Source organism: Lutra lutra, chromosome 10 (assembly GCF_902655055.1).
Source record: "Lutra lutra chromosome 10, mLutLut1.2, whole genome shotgun sequence".
NCBI lineage: Eukaryota > Metazoa > Chordata > Mammalia > Carnivora > Mustelidae > Lutra > Lutra lutra.
Window position 1 is genome coordinate 823,012 of NC_062287.1, and position 20,632 is coordinate 843,643.

The window sequence follows — 20,632 nt, forward strand, 5'->3', positions numbered from 1 at the left end:
TAAAACTAGCTAGGAATACTTCCTAAATTGTTTGGGTAACTCTTCCTTTGTAATATTTTTTAATTCATCATAGCCACTCTCTCATTTGTGTGTGAGACTCCACTCGGGAGAGAAGACCTTTTCCTGATCCCATCTCTGAGGTGGGTGGACTCAGCACTGTCAAGAAGTATTTATGTGTGGGGCACATGGCTGGGCTCAGTCGGTGAAAAATGAGACTCTTGATCTTGGGGTTGTGAGCTGAAGCCCCACGTTGGGTGTATGGATGACTTAAAAATAAAATTTTTTTAAAAAAGTATATCCCCAGATTTTTTCTTAAATTTTAAAAAAATTTAAAAAGTTTTTTTAAAAAAATTATCCATTTGAGAGAGAAAGAGCAAGAGAGCATGAGCTGGGGCGGGTGTGTGTGTGTGGAGAGGCAGAGGGAGAGAGAGAAGCAGACTCCCCGTGGAGCAGGACGCCCGGATCATGATCTGAGCTGAAGGCAGAGGCTTAACCAACTGAGCCACCCAGATGCCCCTATATGACCTGATTTATTCATTCATGCAACAAAAACATTGATTTATCCATTATATGTGCTTGGTCCTAGGGATAAAAGAGTGAACAGACATGTACTTTGGCCTCAAACATCTTGTGGGGAGACAGAATGGGACCATCTTACACGTGAAAGTATACACGTGTAACAGCGGTGTAACGGGCCTTCGTTGCTGCATCTGCGGGACTCCTCTCAGTCCTTACGGAATCTGATCACTAGGAGGCAACCAACACCTCAGACTCCTGCTTTCTCTCCTGCTATCCTGCCCATTCTCTTATTCACAGCCCCTCTGCTGTCCATCTCCTAACTCCTGGCAGTCCTCAAGGTTCTGTCCCCTTTCCTTCCCTTGGTACGAATGCTCCTTGGGTGGTCTCATCTATCCCAGGGTTTCATTTACTGTCCATTCCATGATCAGGAGTTGGCTTGTCCAGTGCTGATGTGATCTTGTCCTGTCCCTGAATTCTGGCTCCTTCCTATTAGCTGTGTGGCAGCACACATGTATGGACATCTCTAAACCTCATTTTCTGGGGGATGATAATAGCCCATCACTTAGCTGCTGTTAGGATAAAGGACATGTTTGTGAAGCACTGACCTCATTTCCTGGCCTAAATTTGCCTAAGTCTGTCCCCCTTAATTGCCTTCTAGAAATGTCCATCTGGATGTTCCATTGGAACTACACGTCCTAAATGGAAATTGTGATTTCTTTCTCACCAGTTTCCTTCTCCTCTGTGTTCCTTATTTCGGTGAATGTCACCACAGTTCACACTTGGCTGCTGTGGCTCCGTGGGCATGCCGTAGACTGGGGCTCCCAGAGGTGTGGGAAGTAGTTCAGCTGGGGGCCTCCCAGCATCATGGATGCACAGAGGAGCTTGCTGACTCTCTGGTTTCTCTGGTCAGTTTATGGTGTTATTCTGGAAGTCCTTCTCAGAGGTCTGGCCTTTCCGTGACTTTTATTAACAGGTGATTCCCTGTATTTCCTTTCTTCTAAAACTTGCAAAGGCAAATCCTGTCTCTTAACTGAATTCTGACTGATGAACCACTTCTTGGGATGACTTTGAGCAGAGAAAGAAATGACACAGATCGCGGCTTTAAAACCGTGCTCTGACATGTAGTAAGAGCCCAACATTCGGTCCGCGAGTTACTTTAAGGATTAAGGTTCCAATCATCTGTGTCATTGAAACCAATCACTCTGGGCTCTTCTGCCTAGAGACCTCCCGGATACCTGTGGCCAGCTTTCTTGAATGTCACCACCCTACCTCACTGTGATTCGTTTACCCAGATGAAATTACCACTGGCAAATCACGACTAGCTAATCCACAGGCTTTAATTGGGCTTCACTAGTTTTTGCAGTCATGTCCTTTTCTGTCCCATGGCCCAGTCCTGTATACGAAATGGCATTTAGCCTTTCTCTCTGTCTCTCCCTTTTTTAAACAGCAAATGAGCAAGAGAGGCAGCTAACATCATGAGCCAGTCGGCTAATGGTATCGAGGTCTCGGACTATGTTCCTACGGCCTCGTGGCCTGATGGAACATTCAGAGATTGTAGGGCCCTGGTTTTCCTTGGTACCCAGGGAGACCAGTGTGATTTTCGGTTTCCTAAATTAGGGCAGTATGACACACACAAATCCAACATTTAAAAAGAAGAGCTTTTTGTGTTTTTTTTTGTTTTTCTTTTGCACTTGAATAAGGATACAGTTCAAACTGAATATATAATTCTTGTTGTTACTTTGAACTCTGTTCCCTTCACAGCTCCGTTATGAGTAACGGCTACTGCTCGTCCAGCGCCTCTTACTAAGTGCTTACGGGCGGCTTTGCTGGGAATCGTCACAGCAGAGTGGGTGGATAATGTTTTTTGTTTTTTTTTTAAGATTTTATTTATTTGACAGAGAGAGATCACAAGTGGAGAGACAGAGAGAGAGAGGAAGAAGCAGGCTCCCTGTCTAGCAGAAAGCCTGATGTGGGGCTCGATCCCAGGACCCTGAGATCATGACCTGAGCTGAACGCAGAGGCTTAACCCACTGAGCCACCCAGGTGCCCAGAGCTGACAGGTAATTTTAGTGTGAGGTTGTTCCTTTGTGGTCTGCTTGGCGGTCCTCCCCTCCGTGGGCCGGCCGCTCCTCCTTCCCGGGTCCCTCCCTGAGCCCCGGGGACATCAGTCCGGGAGTGGGCGGGTGACCCCAGTGGCAGGCGTGAAGAGCCTATTCTCGCCTTGAGGTTCACAGCCGTCGAGAGGGGCGTGTGTTTTGGGCACGAGCCGTAAGAACCCGTGAGCTTGCCGCAGCTGACGGCTGTCTCACTACCACGTGGAGAACCCTAGTCCGAGACTAAAGCTGAGCAGGAGGCCGCGGGTTTCCAGTCACGCTGTGGGGCTCCTTACATTGGGCCAGGGCTGAAGGGCTGCTCACGACCGGAATTTCCCAGCAGGCCGCTGGGGCTCCCCGAGTGTTGGTTGGCTGCTCGGTTTTCAATGCTGCGTGTTTGTGCTGGTTTCCTGAGGCTTTCAACCACATCATTCAGGAAGCGGTTACTGTCTCTCCGAGTTTCAAAGGTCTGTGGTGATGGGTGGCGGAGCTGGGGTTGGAGCCAAGCCTGTCTGTCGGTCAGGATCCCCGGTTGCCTTTTAGCCCCTCACACCCACGCGGTCCCTCAGTCTGCGGCACGCGGGGCGTGTCCATCCCCATCAGCGCTGGGCTGGGCCCTGGGCTGGACGTCCTGTGACAGATTTCTATTACTAGGCTGTGTCGTGTGATCACCTCGTTTATTAATACCAAATAGATAATAAAATGGTTTCACCCACTGAACTCCTGTCTGGGCTGATTCTCATTCCTTCCTGACCCCAGTGTGGTCACCAAAAGCTGTGGTGACTTGAACCAGGGCTGTCACAGGGAGACTCTCCCAACCCCTGGCCGCTGCTCTGCTTAGAGCCCTTAGCACCCATCTCTGGGGAGTCTGGGTGAGTTGTTCACTCACGCATTTATTTACCAAAGATTTATAAAGCTTACGGCGCATGGTCTGGCCCAGTGGTAAGACTAGGGGACTCGAGGAGAGTGACCTGGGGAATGTGCCCTCAGGAACGGGACACACAGAATCAGAGCAGTGTGGTTGGCGCGACGATAAAGTGCGGAGACACTGAGGGGCGGACAGGAGGAAGAGTTAGCTGGCCTGGGGGTGCTGGCCGAGGCACCGAGAGCCACGGAGGCAGCATCATACTGTCAACATCTGATGTAATCAGTGTGTCCCACTGCCTTGGTAGTCCCTGTGAGGAACGGTCCTGTCCTGGGGGCTCAGATTCCGCGATCAGTGCGGACCAGTTAGACCTGCTGCAGAGTAGCTGGACTGACGGGAGTCGGGCTCCTGAATCGCCCCATGGCCATGACCGGGCCCTGGCGCTCGTGGGCCACCGTGTTCATGGGCAGAGGCAGGCTGACCCCCCACCCCTCCGCCCCAGCTGCCCAGCTGCGCCGCCCCATCCACACACTGCGAGTTCTCCTGTGGGCGCTCAGGTGAGACTCCGAGGTCCCATACCGCATGCTCACCTGTGCACGTCCCTTCAGGGGCACTCTCCCAGGCCTCCCCGCCTCTGATCTTAACATCTTTCCTTCTCGCTCCTTCCAGACCCTGAAGAACCAGTCAAGCGACTGGTGATAGGCCAGAGCGTTCTGTCGGTTCTCCCTTCCTGCTTATCCTCATCGACATCAGCCCCCGGGTGCTCAGCCCTCTGCTTCCTCCAAGTGCTCCGTCTTTCAAAGCCGACCCCTTGTGAGCAACAGTCGGTGATCCGGGCACCAGTGGGGAGAGAAGAGGATGGCTCCCCAAGGGTGTCACTTTGGCGTAAGGATCACTTCAAGCCGTAGGGAACTGAGAAGACACAAAGACGGGAAGAGTTCTCTGCCCTCTTCCTGAGGTCGCCTAAAGGCAGGCCGCACACCTGTAACTTCCCGCCCCGTCCGTCTCTACCAGGAAGGATGGACGTAAGCACCCAGGACCCTGCTAGACCCTGACCAACCTGGAGGGGCACCAGAGGAATTACACACTAAAACTTCACTAGCTCGATCGTCTCCTGCATTGTCTCCTGATACATTTACCTTCTCACACTGTGCTTCCCCTAGAAACTCAGATTTCTTTTCCTAGGTCTTGTTTCTTCTCTGAAACATAATATATCTATTTCATTAAGATGCCGTATAAACCCCAGCTCTGAGCAGTCCCGACTTCTCATCTGGCGCCCCGTTAATACACTTCTGCTCTTCGCTGTAATCTATTGTGAGTCTGATTTACAGACCCCAGCTGGAGAACCCGGGAGGCGGCAGGAAGCAGTTTTCTCTCCTCCCCGACAGTACTCACGGAGAACCCCGCGAGACGGTACGTGTGAGCGGGGGGAGAGGCACTGGGGGACCCCGAGGTTCTGGCTACGCTCATGGAACCCGTGCTCTCTGGACCGGGCAGGGCCAACTCACATGGGTTTCCTGCCGTGAATGGGCATCTGGGCCCAGAATCCCAGGGGTCTGCCCTGCCGCGGTGGGGAGCTTCTTAGATCTTGCAGGCGTGAACCGTAATAAAATTATCCCTCTGCATCTGACGGTCATTAAACCTGGCAGCCTCGTCATTCTTCTGAGACACGCACTGCGTCAAGACTCTAAAGATCTTCGTTCTTTTCTCTTAGTGGCAGGAGGTGGACGATGTCGCAGCTGCAAGGGGACGCCGGCCATGCGGCCGCTGCGCGGTGAGCAGAACCACAGGGAAGAACAGGTGAGTGGTGGTCCCGAGACCATCACTCCACGAATTCATCTTCCCACTGAATTAAACCGTCCCCTTTATCTAAATTAAATGATCTTTATACACTGTCACTGAAACATCTCCAGATACGCAAAGACGTACAGACGAGCTCAAAGCAAGCGGCCAAACACTATGGTTTGTATCTACGTACTTTCCAGTCGCAGAAATAAATACACAAATTTAACTATAAACCGTGTGTGACGGCGGTTTCTTCTGGGGAGGGGCACACAGCGGGACACCGATGATGGGAAGTTTTCACCTCTTACCTGGTTAACCCTAAAAGCTGACTTTGTTGCGTGTCTCGGCCCTGTTGCGCTGCCTTCCTGTTTGCTCTCTCCTGACTCACGACAAGCCTGAGGGGAAGTGAGGAGAGCAGCAACTTGAGAACGACTTTATTCCCGAGCTGTGACTGTGGGCAGACCAGGGTGTGACCGGCACACGACCTCAGTGCCCTGCGCTCAGCTTTCTCACCTGCAAGCTGTGAACACAAGTCCGTGAGGAACGGGGCTGCTGTGCGGAGCACTTGGGGCGCCTGGCAGACCTCCCTTCACCGCGGCTCAGCTCTGGGCACACCCCGTGCCTGGGGCAGGTGATCCTCCCCTTGCACCCGGGCCGCGGGCCCACAGGTACCCGATTCGGCAGGTGGATACCATCGTTCTACGTTCTTATTATTAATTACAGCTGTTAACCTCCTACTGAGCCTAATTTACAAATTAAACTTTATCACAGGTGTGTGCTGGTAGGAGGGAAACCTGGTCTGTAGGATTGGGTACCACTGTGGTCCCAGGTGTGCACCGGGGTCTTGGGCTGTGTCCCCTGCAGGTGAGGGGTGTGGCACGTGTAGATCGTAGCCCAAGACGTGCGGCCAGCGCTCCTGAGACCGCTGTCCCCCGTGACCATCCTCGTCTCCATTTCACAGAGGACAAAAGTGAGGCACAAAGGTTTGAAGGGACTCGAGAACGAGTGCAGGAGCCGTTTCTGACCCGCTCGGACACCAAGACCGTGGCTCTTCACTGGGGATCAGTCTGTCTTCTCGGTTCTGCGTCTCGGAGGGTTTGGGAAGCGCGCTCATGAACGAACGCACGTTATGCACATATCTGGGAGGAACCCAAAACTGTCCTAAGAAATGAATGGGAGATAAGTGATTTCTGTGAGACGGAACAGTTTTTTAAACTACCCCCTGTGTGATTTTTAAGAGAGACTTGTAGCTAGTCTTCATTTTTTTTTTTTTTTAACAGCATGACTGAGCTGAAATGTACCTGAACGGTGGTTGATTGTAGAGAGAGAACAGTCCGAGTTAGGAGTCGTGTTCTGGCTCTGGTAGAATTTTCCAAGTCTCTCCGGTACACGGCTTCACACGCACTCACGGCTTGCAGCGCCAACAGAAGCGGCGGCCTGGGGAGCACAGCGGTGCCCACGGAAGTCCCGGGGCTTTCCTGACGCTCAGTAGCTGGTGTTTTTCGATACTTTGCATTTCATTATTTTTGTCCTTCTTTCTTCTCTAATGTAAATCACGATTAAATTGGACACACGGCCCCTCCTGTTCTGTGTGTGCAGAGTTTAGTGATCCACTCACGGCTTCAGCTGTCGGGGGTCTCCTCTGCCTTCTTGTTCATTTTGAAGAAGTCGCATTCTCTTGTGGTGAAGAGAAGAGTTCTCGGATGTTTACTAAATCCCTTGGAAGCAATTCCCACACCGTGTCTTAGGCTGGTCATTCTCGTCTCAGAATCTCCCAAGTCAGCAAGATTCGGAGGGTTACTATGAAACCCCACAACGGGTTTCATATTGTCTGCGTGGCCCCTTCGCTCTGAATTTCCCACATCCCGCGTCCGGTCCCAGATCCGCCTGAGCAGACGTCATGCCTCCGTGCATTTCCGAGCAGAGTTACTTGGTACTGGGGATAGTCTTGGTCCCTGGGGACCTGGGTCTGGTGTGTGCAATGAGCCAGAGAAGATCCACTGGGAGACAGCACGGAGGTCCCGGGAGAGTTAGGGAGAATGGGGTGCACACTGTGAGCTCAGGAGCCCCTCGACGCAGACACCGAGTCTGGTCCTTGGTTCCTCTGTGTCGGCCGAGCTGGGCTGTAAGAGGAACGCTGACTACGGAATCAGACCCTCATCGATCCAAATCTCAGCTTTATCATCTTGGACAGCTTAATTCAGTGCTCTGAGCCTGTTCTCACCTCTAAAATGGGTTAATATGAAAGCTGTAAAACTTTCTTGTTTCTGGTTTCCTGGGTCTTAGTAAGTTTTTTGAAATACCTTTAGACCAAAAGGGATGTCCAGTAGTCCTATTGACGTAGTTAGGTCCAAATCAACTTAAAAATTATTTATATTCCAAAAACAGTAACTATTGAAAAAAGACACGTAAATTGAAAGAAAAATTATTATTATTATTTTTAAAGGATTTATCTAGGCATGAGTTGGGGAGAAAGGCAGAGAGTGAGGGAGGCTCCCCGTGGAGCCACGTGTCGTCATTCTTGGGGACTTACTAGGAGAAACTCTCCGTGGCCCTCGGTGCTTAACTCTCCATGTTTGCCGCGTCTTTGTGTTGACTCCGAAATCCAGAGGTGCCTTATCTTCCCAGGGGGACAGGGGAGAAAAACGGCTTGTCTTCTCAGAGAGCTTCAATCCTTAAACCATGCTGGAGACGTGATTCCTCTCCAGGAACTGGTGCCTTTGAGAATTTTTACCCATGAGAGAGGAGAAAAGAGTCCCCAGCTCTGACAGCTGACCAGGTAGGGGGCAGAACAGACGGGTCTCCTTCCACCTGTGGACTCCGGGCGGAGGAGAAGACAGGTGCTTTCACAGGGAGCAAACGAGACCTGGATTAGAGACTCAGGTGGTTGAAGACGGTTTCAGAGACCTGAGCGACTGCAGAGATGGGAGCCTGGGGTGGATAGCTTTGTTTGCACAATTTCATCTATGGTGTTTTGTTCATGAACATCAAAGTCCAGGAAGTGGGAACAGAGGTCAAAGAAGTGAAAGTGCTCTGTGTGATAAAAGTCATGGGAGTTTCCTGTTTTTCTTGGTGGTCCCCAAAACGTGTTCACGGGCCTCTGAACCTGGGAGGTGGGAAAAGGGGGGATCGGGTGAGAGGGAGGTGAGGGCCAAGAAGAGAGGCAGCAGGAAAGAATGCCAGTGAGCCAGCGGGACCAGAGGCTTGGACGGTGAACCTGTCTCCTCTCTCCCCCTCAGGCTGCCATAAACCTCCTCCTCGGACGGCCGATTTGGAGGTGATGCCGGGCATGGGGAACGGGGGTGGTGGCCCACGGTGGCTCTGCCAGGGACAGGAGGATGGAGCGCCCGGAGGGTGACCAGCCCCAGAGGCCCATGGCCAGGCTCCAGAAGCAGCCAGAGAAGAGACGACGGGGACGAGGAGGAGGCGGAAGAGAACGTGGCCTGCCCGGGCGTGGGGGTCCTCAGAGGGCTGAGTGGTGCTGTGGTGTGCTGGGCCGTGGGGGGCGGCAGGGCAGACCGGGGGCTCTCATTTTCCTGTCCGGGTGTTTGGGAAAGATAAGACCCCAGGGTTGTAAACTTGGAGACACTTGGACTGAATTGAAGCCTCTCCACTGGCTCGGGGTGTCCAGCCTGAGAGGAAGGTCAGGCCCACGTGGGTCTCAAAGAGGCAAATCATTTCCCAGGCTCTGCCCCCTGTAGTTGTGAGATGGGAACCTCCGTGATCTGGGGGCCGCGGGGAGCTGGTTAGACCGCCAGAGGCCCTGGCACCCTTCCGGGCCTCTCTTCTGCCTGCCGGCCCCCTCCGCCAAGAGCCGCCACCCACACTGTTAGGGGAGCCCCCGCGGAGAGACGACTGACCAGCCCACAGCAAGCAGAGCCCGAGAACAAAGGGTGCATTCAGGAAGACAGAGCAGTCATGCCACCAGGAAAGGTGCACTGTGTGAAAACACTGTTTCCTCCAAAGCCCCGGGGTCCATGTTATTCTGGGGAGCAGCCCAGAAACCCAGACGGCTAGTGGCTACGGGTGCAACTGTCTCTGAGCCAGAGCCCTCCACCTTCCTCTGGGCCCACACCTCCACCTCGCCTGAGCCACCCTTCCCCGCCTCCTGAATCCCCCCTTCGCACACCAGCGCCAGCCCGCAGACGCCCACGGTTCCCACCAGCCCGCGGGACAGAGAGCAGCTCTCCCTTTCTGGGTGTTCTGGGAGGGTATGTTCCGGTGGGCATGTGTCCGTGGGCCCTGCAGTCTTTCCAGGGACGGCTTCCCGGCTCAGAGCATCTGTCATGGGCTGCGACCCGGCTCCTAAGTTTTCCTTAGCCCGGGAACAGAGACCCGGTGCCCAGCACATCGCGTGGTGCCATGAAGACCAAACGAAACACCTGTGAGCTCATACTAGGTGCTCAGTGGAGGTGATGGCCCACTGGAGCCCACACGCCACGGGGGGAGTGTGCGATAGGACACCCACCCTCCCCGGGGGCTTGGTGCTACCTGCCAAAGCTGACCGTATGCTCGGCTGGCGTCCCACGATCTACTTGTGCGTCTACACTGCCCTCTTCTTGGTGAGTTGCTGAGATCACCGTCATGGGAACTACGGTCTGAGTTCCGAAGAGCTAGCAGACAAGGTCTTGACTTACAGACCAGTTAGGACCTGGCGACCGTCTGCTCTGGATCTTGATAGATCTGTGGTTTGGTGCTGGTCGTCTCTCACATGCTCCAGCGGCACCTGCCCGCCATGCTTGGCGTGATGTGGCTGCGTTAGTCATGTAGTCCTGTTCTGGAATTTGGGGCTCTGTCGTTAGGAGAATAATTAAATCTTGGGCAGGAATTGGCTGACATCCCCATAGAGACAAGGGCAGGTCCCCTGATGCTGAGCCCGGAGGCACGGGTTCTTGGCATGACAGGTATTACCCGGAAAATCACTGTCAAGGACACTCTCACAAACCTAAGAATCAAACTCTCGTTTGGTGAACTTGGACTCAACAGATGTTTATTCTCTCCTCCGTAGGACTTTTACAGCTGGTTGCAATGTGTCACGAATAAGGCCTTGTTGAAATAGTGTTCCGTGTAACTAGGAACTATCAGCCAATTCTACTTTTGTTCCCGTCTTCCTCCCTTCCCTTCTTGCCCTCCTCCTCCTCTGGACAGACGAGTCCGCTGCTCCCCCCGCAGGGGTGGGGGTGGTGCATAGGCTGTTGCTCTCGGTGAATGCAACAGTGACAGTGACACTGCTGTTGGGAAGGTCACACAGAGAGGACATGACCGCCCCCCGCTGCAGCCCCTGAGCTCCATCCGAAAACCCCAAGGCCCGTCACCCCCAACCCCCACCTGGGGGTGTCCATCCCGCCCTCCGGCTGCTGTCCCCACGGCAGGTGCAGGTGCAGACACGTGCGGGGTGCCCAGGACGAGCCTGCAATGAGTGTCCTTCTGGTGTCCCCCGTCTGTCTGCAGCCGTCCCCTCCCCCCCAGATCAGTCCCCGCCCTGGTGCCCTGGCACCTGCGGGCTGTGTTCAGATGGCACTGGGAAGCACCCTCCCCAACTTCCCAAGCCTCCTGTAGTCTGAAGCTTCATTTAAGAAAACATCCCACGGTGTAGCCTGCGTTTTTGAGTTATTGACTCAAGTTCCCGTCCTCGGCTTGATTTTCAGGGTCCTTCACGGCACGAGCCCCACGTAGCCGTGTGAATGCCTCCCGTTTCTCTCAAGGAGTTGCAGAATTTTCTCCTCACTGTCTGTTTAAGCCGCTTCTGCCAGAGGGTATCCTCTGCGTACTGGTTTACAAACATGTTCTCCGTCCCGTGGGTGTTTCTTCAGCGTCCACTCAGGGCTGGGCGGGGAGCTGCATCCCAGGCCTCCTGCGAACGCACACCTGCTCCCGGGGGCCCCCGTGAGCTGCCGGCAGAGAAGGTCCTGCCCCAGCCGGAGGAGGGATGGGGGTGTTGGGAGTCACTGCGGCTGGTCGGTCGCTTCACCTCTCGAATCTGTACTTGTCGGTAACATGGGGATAACAGTGATCTTTTCCTCACAAAGATTCACTTAAAAAAAAAAAAATGAGAATGAGGCCAAAATGCCTGGCAAAACGTATACCACACTCCATGTTATTTTTCCCGTGGAAAAAATTTGCTTTTTATTCAATCCAATTTGGCCAAACTCAGTCTACACGAGCTCCTTTCCTTTTTGCCCTTTTCCACACTCGGACTGCTACTGTCTTTCCAGCCCGACTGCCCTGTTTTCTGGAGCGCCCACTCCCGCTTTCCGTCTCCCCAGTCCCGGGTTCAGGATGGGATTCAAATCCGCACCCTCCGGGGTTATTGGCTGGCCCTGAACCGTTCCGGCCTTTTCTCACAGGAGTCCCTCAGGCTCGGCCGGGTGTCTCTGGTGTCGCTGGGCGCCGTGTCTACGCGACCTTGTCTAGCTACTAAGAACGACTGTTCGCGAACGGCAGGGAGCACTTCCTATACGTCGCGTGTGCTGTTCTGCTGCGGGGGCTGTGCGGGACACGGCCGCTAGCGAAGGACACGGGGGAAGCCGCGCCGCGATGTGCGTGTCCCGTGACCTGCGGGCTCCCCGCGCCCGCGCTCCTCCCCGCTCACCGACCTCGTGGCGCGAGCGATCCCGTCTGCGCCTCAGCAAAACGGCAGAGCCCCGTCCTCCGACAGCCTGTGCCTGCAGGAAGTCGAAGCCGCAAGGACGGAAATGTCCAACACCAGGGTTTCTAATGCTTTTGATGAAACTGGTTGTGCCCAAAAAACTGGACGAGGACCTTCTCTTTGATCCAGTGAGCTTGGTCTTGTACTGTTTCAGGAACAGGGTTCTCTGCAGCGTCCCTGGGTGTGGGCTTGAGGCCCGGTTTTGGGTGCACACAGATGCGGGAGGAGCCTCCCGACCTGGCCTGGAGGCCTGGGCTGTGGCTCTGCCCTGGGCCCCACGCAGGGCGCCGGCCCACCGGAGGGCAGGATGGGCCCTTTCGAAACCAGCTCCTCGGGCCGGCTGGCGGGAGTTCCAGGTGTGAACCTTGACACAAGCCTTGATTTGGGGACCGGGAACTTGCCTTGGCCTGTGGTAGAGACTCAGGGACCCTGGTTTTCAGGCAAGCACAGAAGAATGCGGGAGAGACCTTGCGGTCACGTCTGCTGATGTGGCAGAGGTGTGTTCATGTAGGAACAAACGGAGTTTTTGGAAAAGTCGTGAAATTTCTTTTACCGTATTTAATTATGATGCTTAGGTGACCAATAACTCTCTTCCAGGAGAGCAGTCCTTAAGATTTTCTGTTTTCCTTTGTGATTTGTTCTTTGAATTTTGTACCAAGACACGTAAAAATCAAGAAAAAAAGAAAACCCAAGCCTCTTATTGAGCATTAAACCATGTTCTTTTTTTTCTATAAGATTTTAACTTATTTGACAGAGAGAGAGAGAGAGAGAGCACGAGCGTGAGTGCACAGGCAGGGGGAGCAGCAGACGCAGAGGGAGAAGCAGGCTCCCCGCTGAGCAGGGAGCCCGACTCAGAACTTGATCCCAGGACCCCGGGGTCATGACCTGAGCTGAAGGCAGACGCTTCACCACTTCACCAGCTGAGCCCCCCAGGCGTCCCCAAACCATGTTCTTACAGCAGGAGGGAGAGCGGGTCGGCAGCCTGACGGGTCCCCATGGGTCCACGCCGTCTGGCCTCCCGCATGGCTCGTCAAAGGCGCAGCTCACAGCCAGCTGCTCCCAGATCGCACACCCCTCTCCCACGTGCTACGCCCTGCAACCTGAGAGGTTTTTGCTTAATTCCAACATACACTTCAGGAGCGAGTCCTGTTGGTTTTACCTAGAAAATTCCCTCTGTCTGACCCCTGTTAGCGTCTGCACTGCTGTTTCCCTGGTCGGTGCCGTCTGTGTCTCCGCCCTGTCTGCGGAAGGAAATGGTGGCCTTCCTGCGGGGCCTCAGACTTGCCCGGCCCCTTCCTCCCACCGCCTGCTCCCTCGGCCTCAACCGAGGGGCCTCCACAGCGCGGCATAAAGATCCCTTGGTCAGGGAGTCGTCTCCCTAAACAGGGTTAGGAACACGCACCCCGCCCCCCGCACTATACCCTCTTCCCTGCTTTGCTTGCTTTTCCTCAGAGGAAGCTCAGTATCTTTCATTACACCTAGAACGTTCTCTGGAATAGTGACTCTCCATCAGAAGAGGGTGTTCCTTGGGGGCAGAAGCTCCCACGGGAACACAGCGGCACTGAGGTGTGGTCAGCATAGAGGAAATGCTTCGCACAGTTTCTGAACGGCCGGAGAGTGACCGCGGAGGGTGGAGAAGGTGGGTGGCCGGATTCCTCAGGAAGGCTGAAGGGATCATTCACGGAGATAAAGCTATTTTAGGGAACAGATGGAATCTTTCCAAAGCAACTGCTGGTCACACCACTGACTTCCAAAAACTGGCTGTTCGCAAGGGGAGCCATCCACGGTGCGGAAACGAGGCCGCCACCCATCAGCAGGTCACGGGACGGGCTCGCGTGGGACTCCTGCCGCCCGGGCCTCGAGAGCTGCGCACACATCTCCCACTACCCCAGAAGCTCACGCTGTTTGTTGTTGCTCTACAGGCCGGGGATGTTCTAAGGACAAACAAATGGCTACTTCCGCAGACATGCTTTCTTCCCCTCCCACCGCAGATGATCTAAAATGGATTTATAGGTTACATTTCTCAATGGTCTCCGCAAACGTTTTCTCACCGAGTTGCTCTGGTCTTTCTCCCGGCTCATCTCTCCTCCCACTCTTCCCGGGACAACACACTGTGTTGCGAAACAGATGTTTACTTTCCTCCCCAACCTTTTGAAGTGATGCCCTGAATTAAAGGAGAGGACGCACGGTGGAGAGATGAAGGACGTGTGCGTTACATGAAGCCTCATTCGGAGCCGGGACATTCACTGATTTCCTGGGATAACTACTCACTAGCAGTCTTCCCGGGTCTGTTCTTAGTTCAATGACGAGCGTGTAGGTGTCGGGAGCAAGGACCGTGGCATTATGGGTACAGCAGGACGGGCTTTCGTCCGGTCACGCCCACAAGCCCCTTGGGGTTGGGAATGGCATCAAGGACAGGCTCAGCAGAGGGATGTGATTTATTGGTTTATAGGGGCGACAGACAGAAAATCTTTGGGACTGTCCTCTGCTCTGTATGAGAATCTAAAATTCCAACCTGCTGACCTGCACCGTGCACTTCTCCTCAAGCGGCACTCACTCCCACGGGCGATTTTAGCTGTGAATATTCACAGCCCCCGCCCCCCATCATCGTCTATGAAGGAAATGGCTGAAAGCAACAAGAAGAAGAAGACATTGGATAATGCAGAAACGAAAGCACTTGAAGGTGCTGGGATAACTGAAAAACATATCAAGCAGAAAACCTGCCTAGTCCGTTTGCCACGTGTCCCCCGAGAGGGCGGTCTGAGGCGTTTCCAAATGACCACGTGGAAGAGAAGCGAGGACCGGCCGGAGCCGGGTCTGCCGTTTCACAGCAGGCTAACTGGAAGCGAGCTTGGGGCCAGCCACGGAACACTCAGGGCAGAGCTGCTGGGGAAGCCCCTACCTGGGTGGGTGCCCTTGTCCTTAGCAGCTCCCCGGGGGCTTTCCCAGAGCTTCCACGTGGGGCTGCCCAGAAAGAGTCACCCCTGGGGTTAACAGGACAATGACCGATGTCACCGGAAATAAAACTCCGTTCTGCTTACTCGTGACCCCAAGAAGAGCAGTTGAACTACACCGTGTCCGACTGTGACTGAACAACGCGTTTGCCCTCAGTCACTCTGAAGCCAGGTGATGAAGAGATGTTTTAAATTATTTGGACACAAAGCTGTTTCAGGCGAGCACAGAAATGTTCCAAGTGAGTTCTAACACAAGCACAGTCCGTGGAGAGCCTGCCTTTCCAGAACACAGACAACGGTGTCTAGGAGCCAGAAGTTCTCTTACTCAAGAAAGGAATAATACTGGGGCGCCTGGGTGGCTCAGTTGGTTAAGCGCCTACCTTCGGCTCAGGTCATGATCCTGGAGTCCCAGGATCGAGTCCTGCATCAGGCTCCCTGCTCGGTGGGGAGTCTGCTTCTCCCTCTGACCCTCCCTCTCCTCATGCTCTCTTTCTCTTTCAAATAAAAAAAAAAAAGAAAGAAAAAAGGGTGCCAGGGTGGCTCAGTGGGTTAAAGCCTCTGCCTTCAGCTCGGATCATGGTCTCAGGGTCCTGGGATCAAGCCCCGAATGGGGCTCTCTGCTCAGCGGGGAGCCTGCTTCCCCCTCTCTCTCTGCCTGCCTCTCTGCCTCCTTGTGATCTCTGTCTGTCAAATATTTTTTTTAAAAGAAAATTTTAAGAATTATTTTTGGGGGGAAGGGAGATAGCAACAGTCAGTACATTATTTGATGATTGATTTCGTTTGGAGTTTGGAAAGGAAAATTTCAGGCCATGGGTTACCAAGCCTCGTGACGCTGTACAATGTCTTCAGTTATCTCGAGGGACATATACAAATTCTCCAAAGTGTCTCAAAGCACACTTATTTCTAATGGCTTCCACACAGCCATTACAGAGCCCCTCTGGAGCACCTGTCACTGTCTAAGGGCTTTGTATATTTTGACTTAATGTACTTAAGCCTATACATATCTCTAGGACGTAAGGATATTCCATTCTAATCTTAGGAAGGAAGAAACCGACACTGAGATTGAGGCTAAAATAACAGATCTGGGTTGAAGGCAGTCAGACCTCAGAGCCCATGCTCTTTTGTGCCCTGCAACGCTCGTTTATTTAGGGAAGGGTCTGCCCGGTGCATGTCCCCAGGCGAGCCCCGGGCAGCGGCAGGGCCCGTGGCTGGTGGGGCTCGGCCCCGGATGTCTTCGGGCTAACGCATCCCTGCCGTGGGTCCCTGCCCCAGCTGGCCAGGGCGCCCTGCAGAGACCACCACGTACCCTGGAGCTCCTTGCTTATGGTCATTATGAGGACAATAGGTTCACTGAGAGGCAGTTCACATCCGATGTATCCACTCAAAATGTACAATTCAATGGCTTTCCGTGTGCTCACAGAGCTGTGCGACCCTCACCATCACCACTTCTCCCATCCAAGTACTAACCAGGCCCGACCCTGCTTAGCTTCCGAGATCAGACGAGATCGGGCGCGTTCAGGGTGGTATGGCCGTAGACACCATCACCACTTCTAGAACATTTTCATCACCCCACAAAGAAACCCCTGACGCCTAGCCTAGGTCACCCTCCGTCGCCCCTCCCCCAACTCCTGGCAAGCACGTGTCCGCTTTCCGTGTCTGTGATTTTCTTCTTCCGAACATCTCGTAGGAACAGAATCCTAGAGCCGGTGGCCTTGTGTGTCTGGTTTCTCAGTGTACTGCGTTCAGACTTATCCACACCGGAGTGGGTCCGCCGGCCTCACGGGTGTGCGCCCAGGAGTGGAATCGCTCGCTGGTGGCTAACTGTGTGTTGAGCCTTCGGGAAGCGGCCAGGCGGCCTCGACCCCTTGCCCCTTGCCGTCGCGCTCTCCTCCTCCGCTGGCTGTTTTGCAAACGCAACTTTGCTTCCTCAATAAGGCCACTGACCTTGGAAATCAGGCGCGCTAGACGTTGTCTTCAGCTGTCAGAGAGTCAACATCTGCTTGGCGATCAATGGCCACTTTCAGTAACAACCACCAAGTGGGAGGCTGGGAGTCGCCTCCGGGAACGGCCCCGGCCCTTCTTCGCCCCGTGACACCAGTTCGGTCAGTGATGGGGACGGTCACAGCGAACGTGTCGAGCACTGGGCTGTTCCAGACGGCCTGGGGAGTGTGCTAAATGTATTCACCCCTAACTTTAGACTCAGTCTTCAGAATCCTGTGTTCTAGAGGGTGAGGTTAAAAGAGGTCACAAGGAGGACAAACAGCTGTGTTTTCCCTGAACTGATGAGTAGGTAAGAAAGAGAAAAGGTTTAGCTTGAAGTAAGAAAAACTAAAGAGAGAGCCTCCCCCAGATGGAAAACCCCTGCCAAGAGGCGCCCTTGGACGGGGTGAAGGCGGCTCACGGGGGTGTTGTACTGCCGGGAAGTCAGCAGAGGAGCGAGCGACTGTCGCTTCTCCTGGGGCTGCTCACAGTTCTGAGCTTCCGCGAGGTACAAAGGGGGGTTGCCGAACAAAGTGTGATGGAAGCTAGTCAATATTAACTGAAAAGAGAAATGAGGAACTGTTCTTAGACAACATTTTTATTGGCTTTTGTTAAAAGATTTCTTCTCGCCAAGTGTCCATCTCTTGCCTAGCGTGAAAACTCATTCGAATAGGTTTGCCCTCTACGACCTACTTCAAAGGCCAGTGAGTGCACGGAGCTCGTTCTCCAATGACGAGAAATAAGACTCACACGGTATTTTGTTTGTGCTGGGTTCAAGGTACAGACGGACAAATGTCTACTTATCACAACGAATGCAGGGGCCACAAACGCCACTGCTGGTAAGGAGTAATGATCATTTGTACGGCAATGACGTTTCCTGTTAAAGAGAGTTATAATATGTGTCAGGGAATCCACAAATATGCTTCTTCTTGGAAATAAAAACCAAATTTATCAATTTGCTTCCGTATATTAGGTAAGGAGAGAAAAGGCGGTGGGTGTCTAGTGGAAGACAGCATGGTTTCAATTCTGATTTTACGTGACGCTGACCCTAGAGAAATTGTCCATTTAGATTAGAATTATGAATCTGCAACCATGAAAAACTTGAGAAGCGTAATGATTTCCGATGAAGTCTAAGCGCCCTCAGGATCGAAGGCTGCGGGAAGACCCTGATCCTACATTCTGCCTCAGTCCTTGCGGTCCCGGGACCAGCTGCTGGTGGTCGTGCTCACTCCCCAGAAAACACGAGACCTTCCTGTTTAGCAGCCGATCCAGGAGCTGGATTTCAGCACACTGACCACGTCCTCCTTCTCTGTATCATACTTGTATGCTTTGGGTCCTGAAAAGAAGTAAATGTAGCCTAAAAGAGACAAGGTTGAAAATGTCGTTACTGAAAATGACTGGCAGAGCCACAAAGGGAGGGTTTGGAGGCGGCCCCAGATGGGGGCTTGGGATGCACGGGGGGCAGCTGCCGTCCGGCGCCGGCTCTCCTGGAGCCCTCGGACCCAGCGCTTCTGGTCTGTCTGGCCCCGCTCACCGTTCTCCCAGGGGCACTTACCCAGCAGGTGGGTCTCAGCCGTGTTGGTGCCTCCACTCGCCTCCAGGGAACCCCTCCTCTCCTCTCCCTACCCAAACCTCTAGCCAGTCCCTAAAACTCTGCTGACGTCCCGTCGTGCAAACTCCGAGTGCAGATGTGGGTTCTCATCTTCCCTTTCTCCGCTCGCCTCTCGAAGTTGCCGCGAGGTCCGCACTCAGTACCGAGTCACAGACCCCCCGGTTTCCTCGCACTGGTGTCTGTGTGGCGCAGCATTTCCCGGGGTTGGACCTCTCTCTGGGTTTCTGACCAGAGCCCAGCCCTGTGCTCCAGACTCGGAAGGTGCCGACTGGTCTGCGAGATTCAGCCGCGTTTCCTCAACCCTGTGCGGTTCAGATCGGCTGCCCTGCTCCACTCTAAATTGCAGGATGGGGTAAGAGGGTGGGGAAAGGCCCTGGGAAGGTCGACAGGATGTGCATTTTCAAGAGGAAAGAGGCAGTTTTGACTGGGTGGGCTTGGAGGTGTACCCGACTTACGGACGAAGCCATCCATCTAGAACTTTCTATCTGCAAACAGAGAGTCTTGGTGGCGGACATTCTGTACTCTTTCTCTATGTCGGTCTGGTCAGCTAGACTGGTAAGGGACTCAGGACCAAGGACTCCCATGCAGAAGCCTGTTTTTCTTCATGTCAGAGCAGAGCCCACATGTCCCACTACCTGTTGCCTCTGAGAGCGCCCTTGGCGGAGATGCTCACCGTTCAGTTCCACAGCAGCGTCGATTTGGCCGTTGACCCCCGAGAATTCCTCCTCCGTGTTCTTCGGGTAGTCCTTCTCCATCTTCCGTTTTCGCTCATCATAGCTGGAGGAAGCGTCATTCCACAAAACATGTCAGTAAGCGGTCTTTACTGAGGGGAGGGGGCACGGCGCTCATCGGTCGTCGTGAGCCAGGCCTGACTGAGGACTCACTCTAGATGCATGTCTGTGCCTCTCTGAGCCTCTCTTCGCCACACACGTCCGCACACACACACAGACACACAGACACATTGCCTCACTGCTCTCCCAAGTTCCTTAGATTCTAGGACGGCTCGTTTGCTCTAGTCTGTAAATAGATATATTCTTAGAACTAGTCTTAGAATTATTCCATATATTGTAGCAACATGTTCCTATAATTAAAAAAAGAAATGTTGGGCGCCTGGGTGGCTCAGTGGGTTAAGCCTCTGCCTTCGGCTCAGGTCACGATCTCAGGGTCCTGGGATCGAGCCCCACATCGGGCTCTCTGCTCAGCGGGGAGCCTGCTTCTCCCTCCCTCTCTGCCTGCCTCTCTGCCCACTTGTGATCTCTGTCTGTCAAATAAATAAATAAAATCTTAAAAAAAAAAGAATTAAGGAAAGAAAATCATTATTAAAAAATAGGTATGTTGCCTTCCCAAAGGAACTCAGCATGTGCGTTATTTACTGTCGCAACGACCCCCACCCCACTCCGTGTAAGAATTTCTGGGCTTGGATTCTTGTCCAAGAATCAGTTGAAAGCTCTTCCTGGGGGCTTTTATTCACGGGCCCCTTTGCTCCGTGTCTGTGGAGGAGCGACCGGACCAACGGTGCACAGCGAGTGAACAAACACATGGGCAGTCACCAGGTGACATTCAGGAGCAAGAAAATCTCGGATAACTGAGCCTCTGCCTTGAAACCAGGTGAACGGCATTAAATTGCTTTTGTTTCCTGGAGACATTACACACGGACCAAATACTAGATTAGGCTTCTCTTGCCAGATCAGTAGCCACGGCGCAGTGACTGCTCGGAAGAATGTCTCATGCCCGTCTTTGTGACCCATGCCGCCCCTCGAACAGAAGACGGGGACTTGTGTGAATCAGCCTGCCTGGTAAGGGCTGACCGCATAGGCAGTCAGGCGGCCCTTGTCTCCATGGTGAGACAGTTCCTTCTTCTTCGGCACAGAGCCCCCAGCGGGGACATTCCCAGGGTGGACGCCCCACTCGTTTCCCACCGAAAGGTCAGCCACTTTCTGCTGGTGCCTGGAACCCTGAGCCGTGCTGAGCCGTGTCCTGCAGCCGCAGACACTCACCACCTCTCACACGGCTGTGACCGCACCAGCTGGGGGCAGATCCCTCTTGACCCTGAGCAGGACTGCACGTTGGCCAAGACTTATTCAGGCCTGCGTTACTAGCGGGTTGAGCTGTTTGGGGGTGTGTGGCGGACAGGAGTGGACGTTGACTGTCCCAGATGCTCTTTTCGGGAGGGTC

General features: G+C 53.7%; 1 protein-coding gene across 1 annotated transcript in view; it reads right to left on the reverse strand.

Moving 5' to 3' along the window:
* Nucleotides 1-16,785: 16,785 nt before the first annotated feature.
* Nucleotides 16,786-20,632, reverse strand: part of MMP20 (matrix metallopeptidase 20) — a 47,874-nt gene continuing 44,027 nt past the window's right edge. Inside the window, exons 9-10 of the mRNA XM_047694052.1 lie at nt 19,131-19,234; nt 16,786-18,202 (exon numbers count right to left, since the gene is read on the reverse strand). Coding sequence (XP_047550008.1) covers nt 18,102-18,202; nt 19,131-19,234 — 205 coding nt within the window. The 3' untranslated portion in view covers nt 16,786-18,101. The remainder of the gene's footprint in view (nt 18,203-19,130; nt 19,235-20,632) is intronic.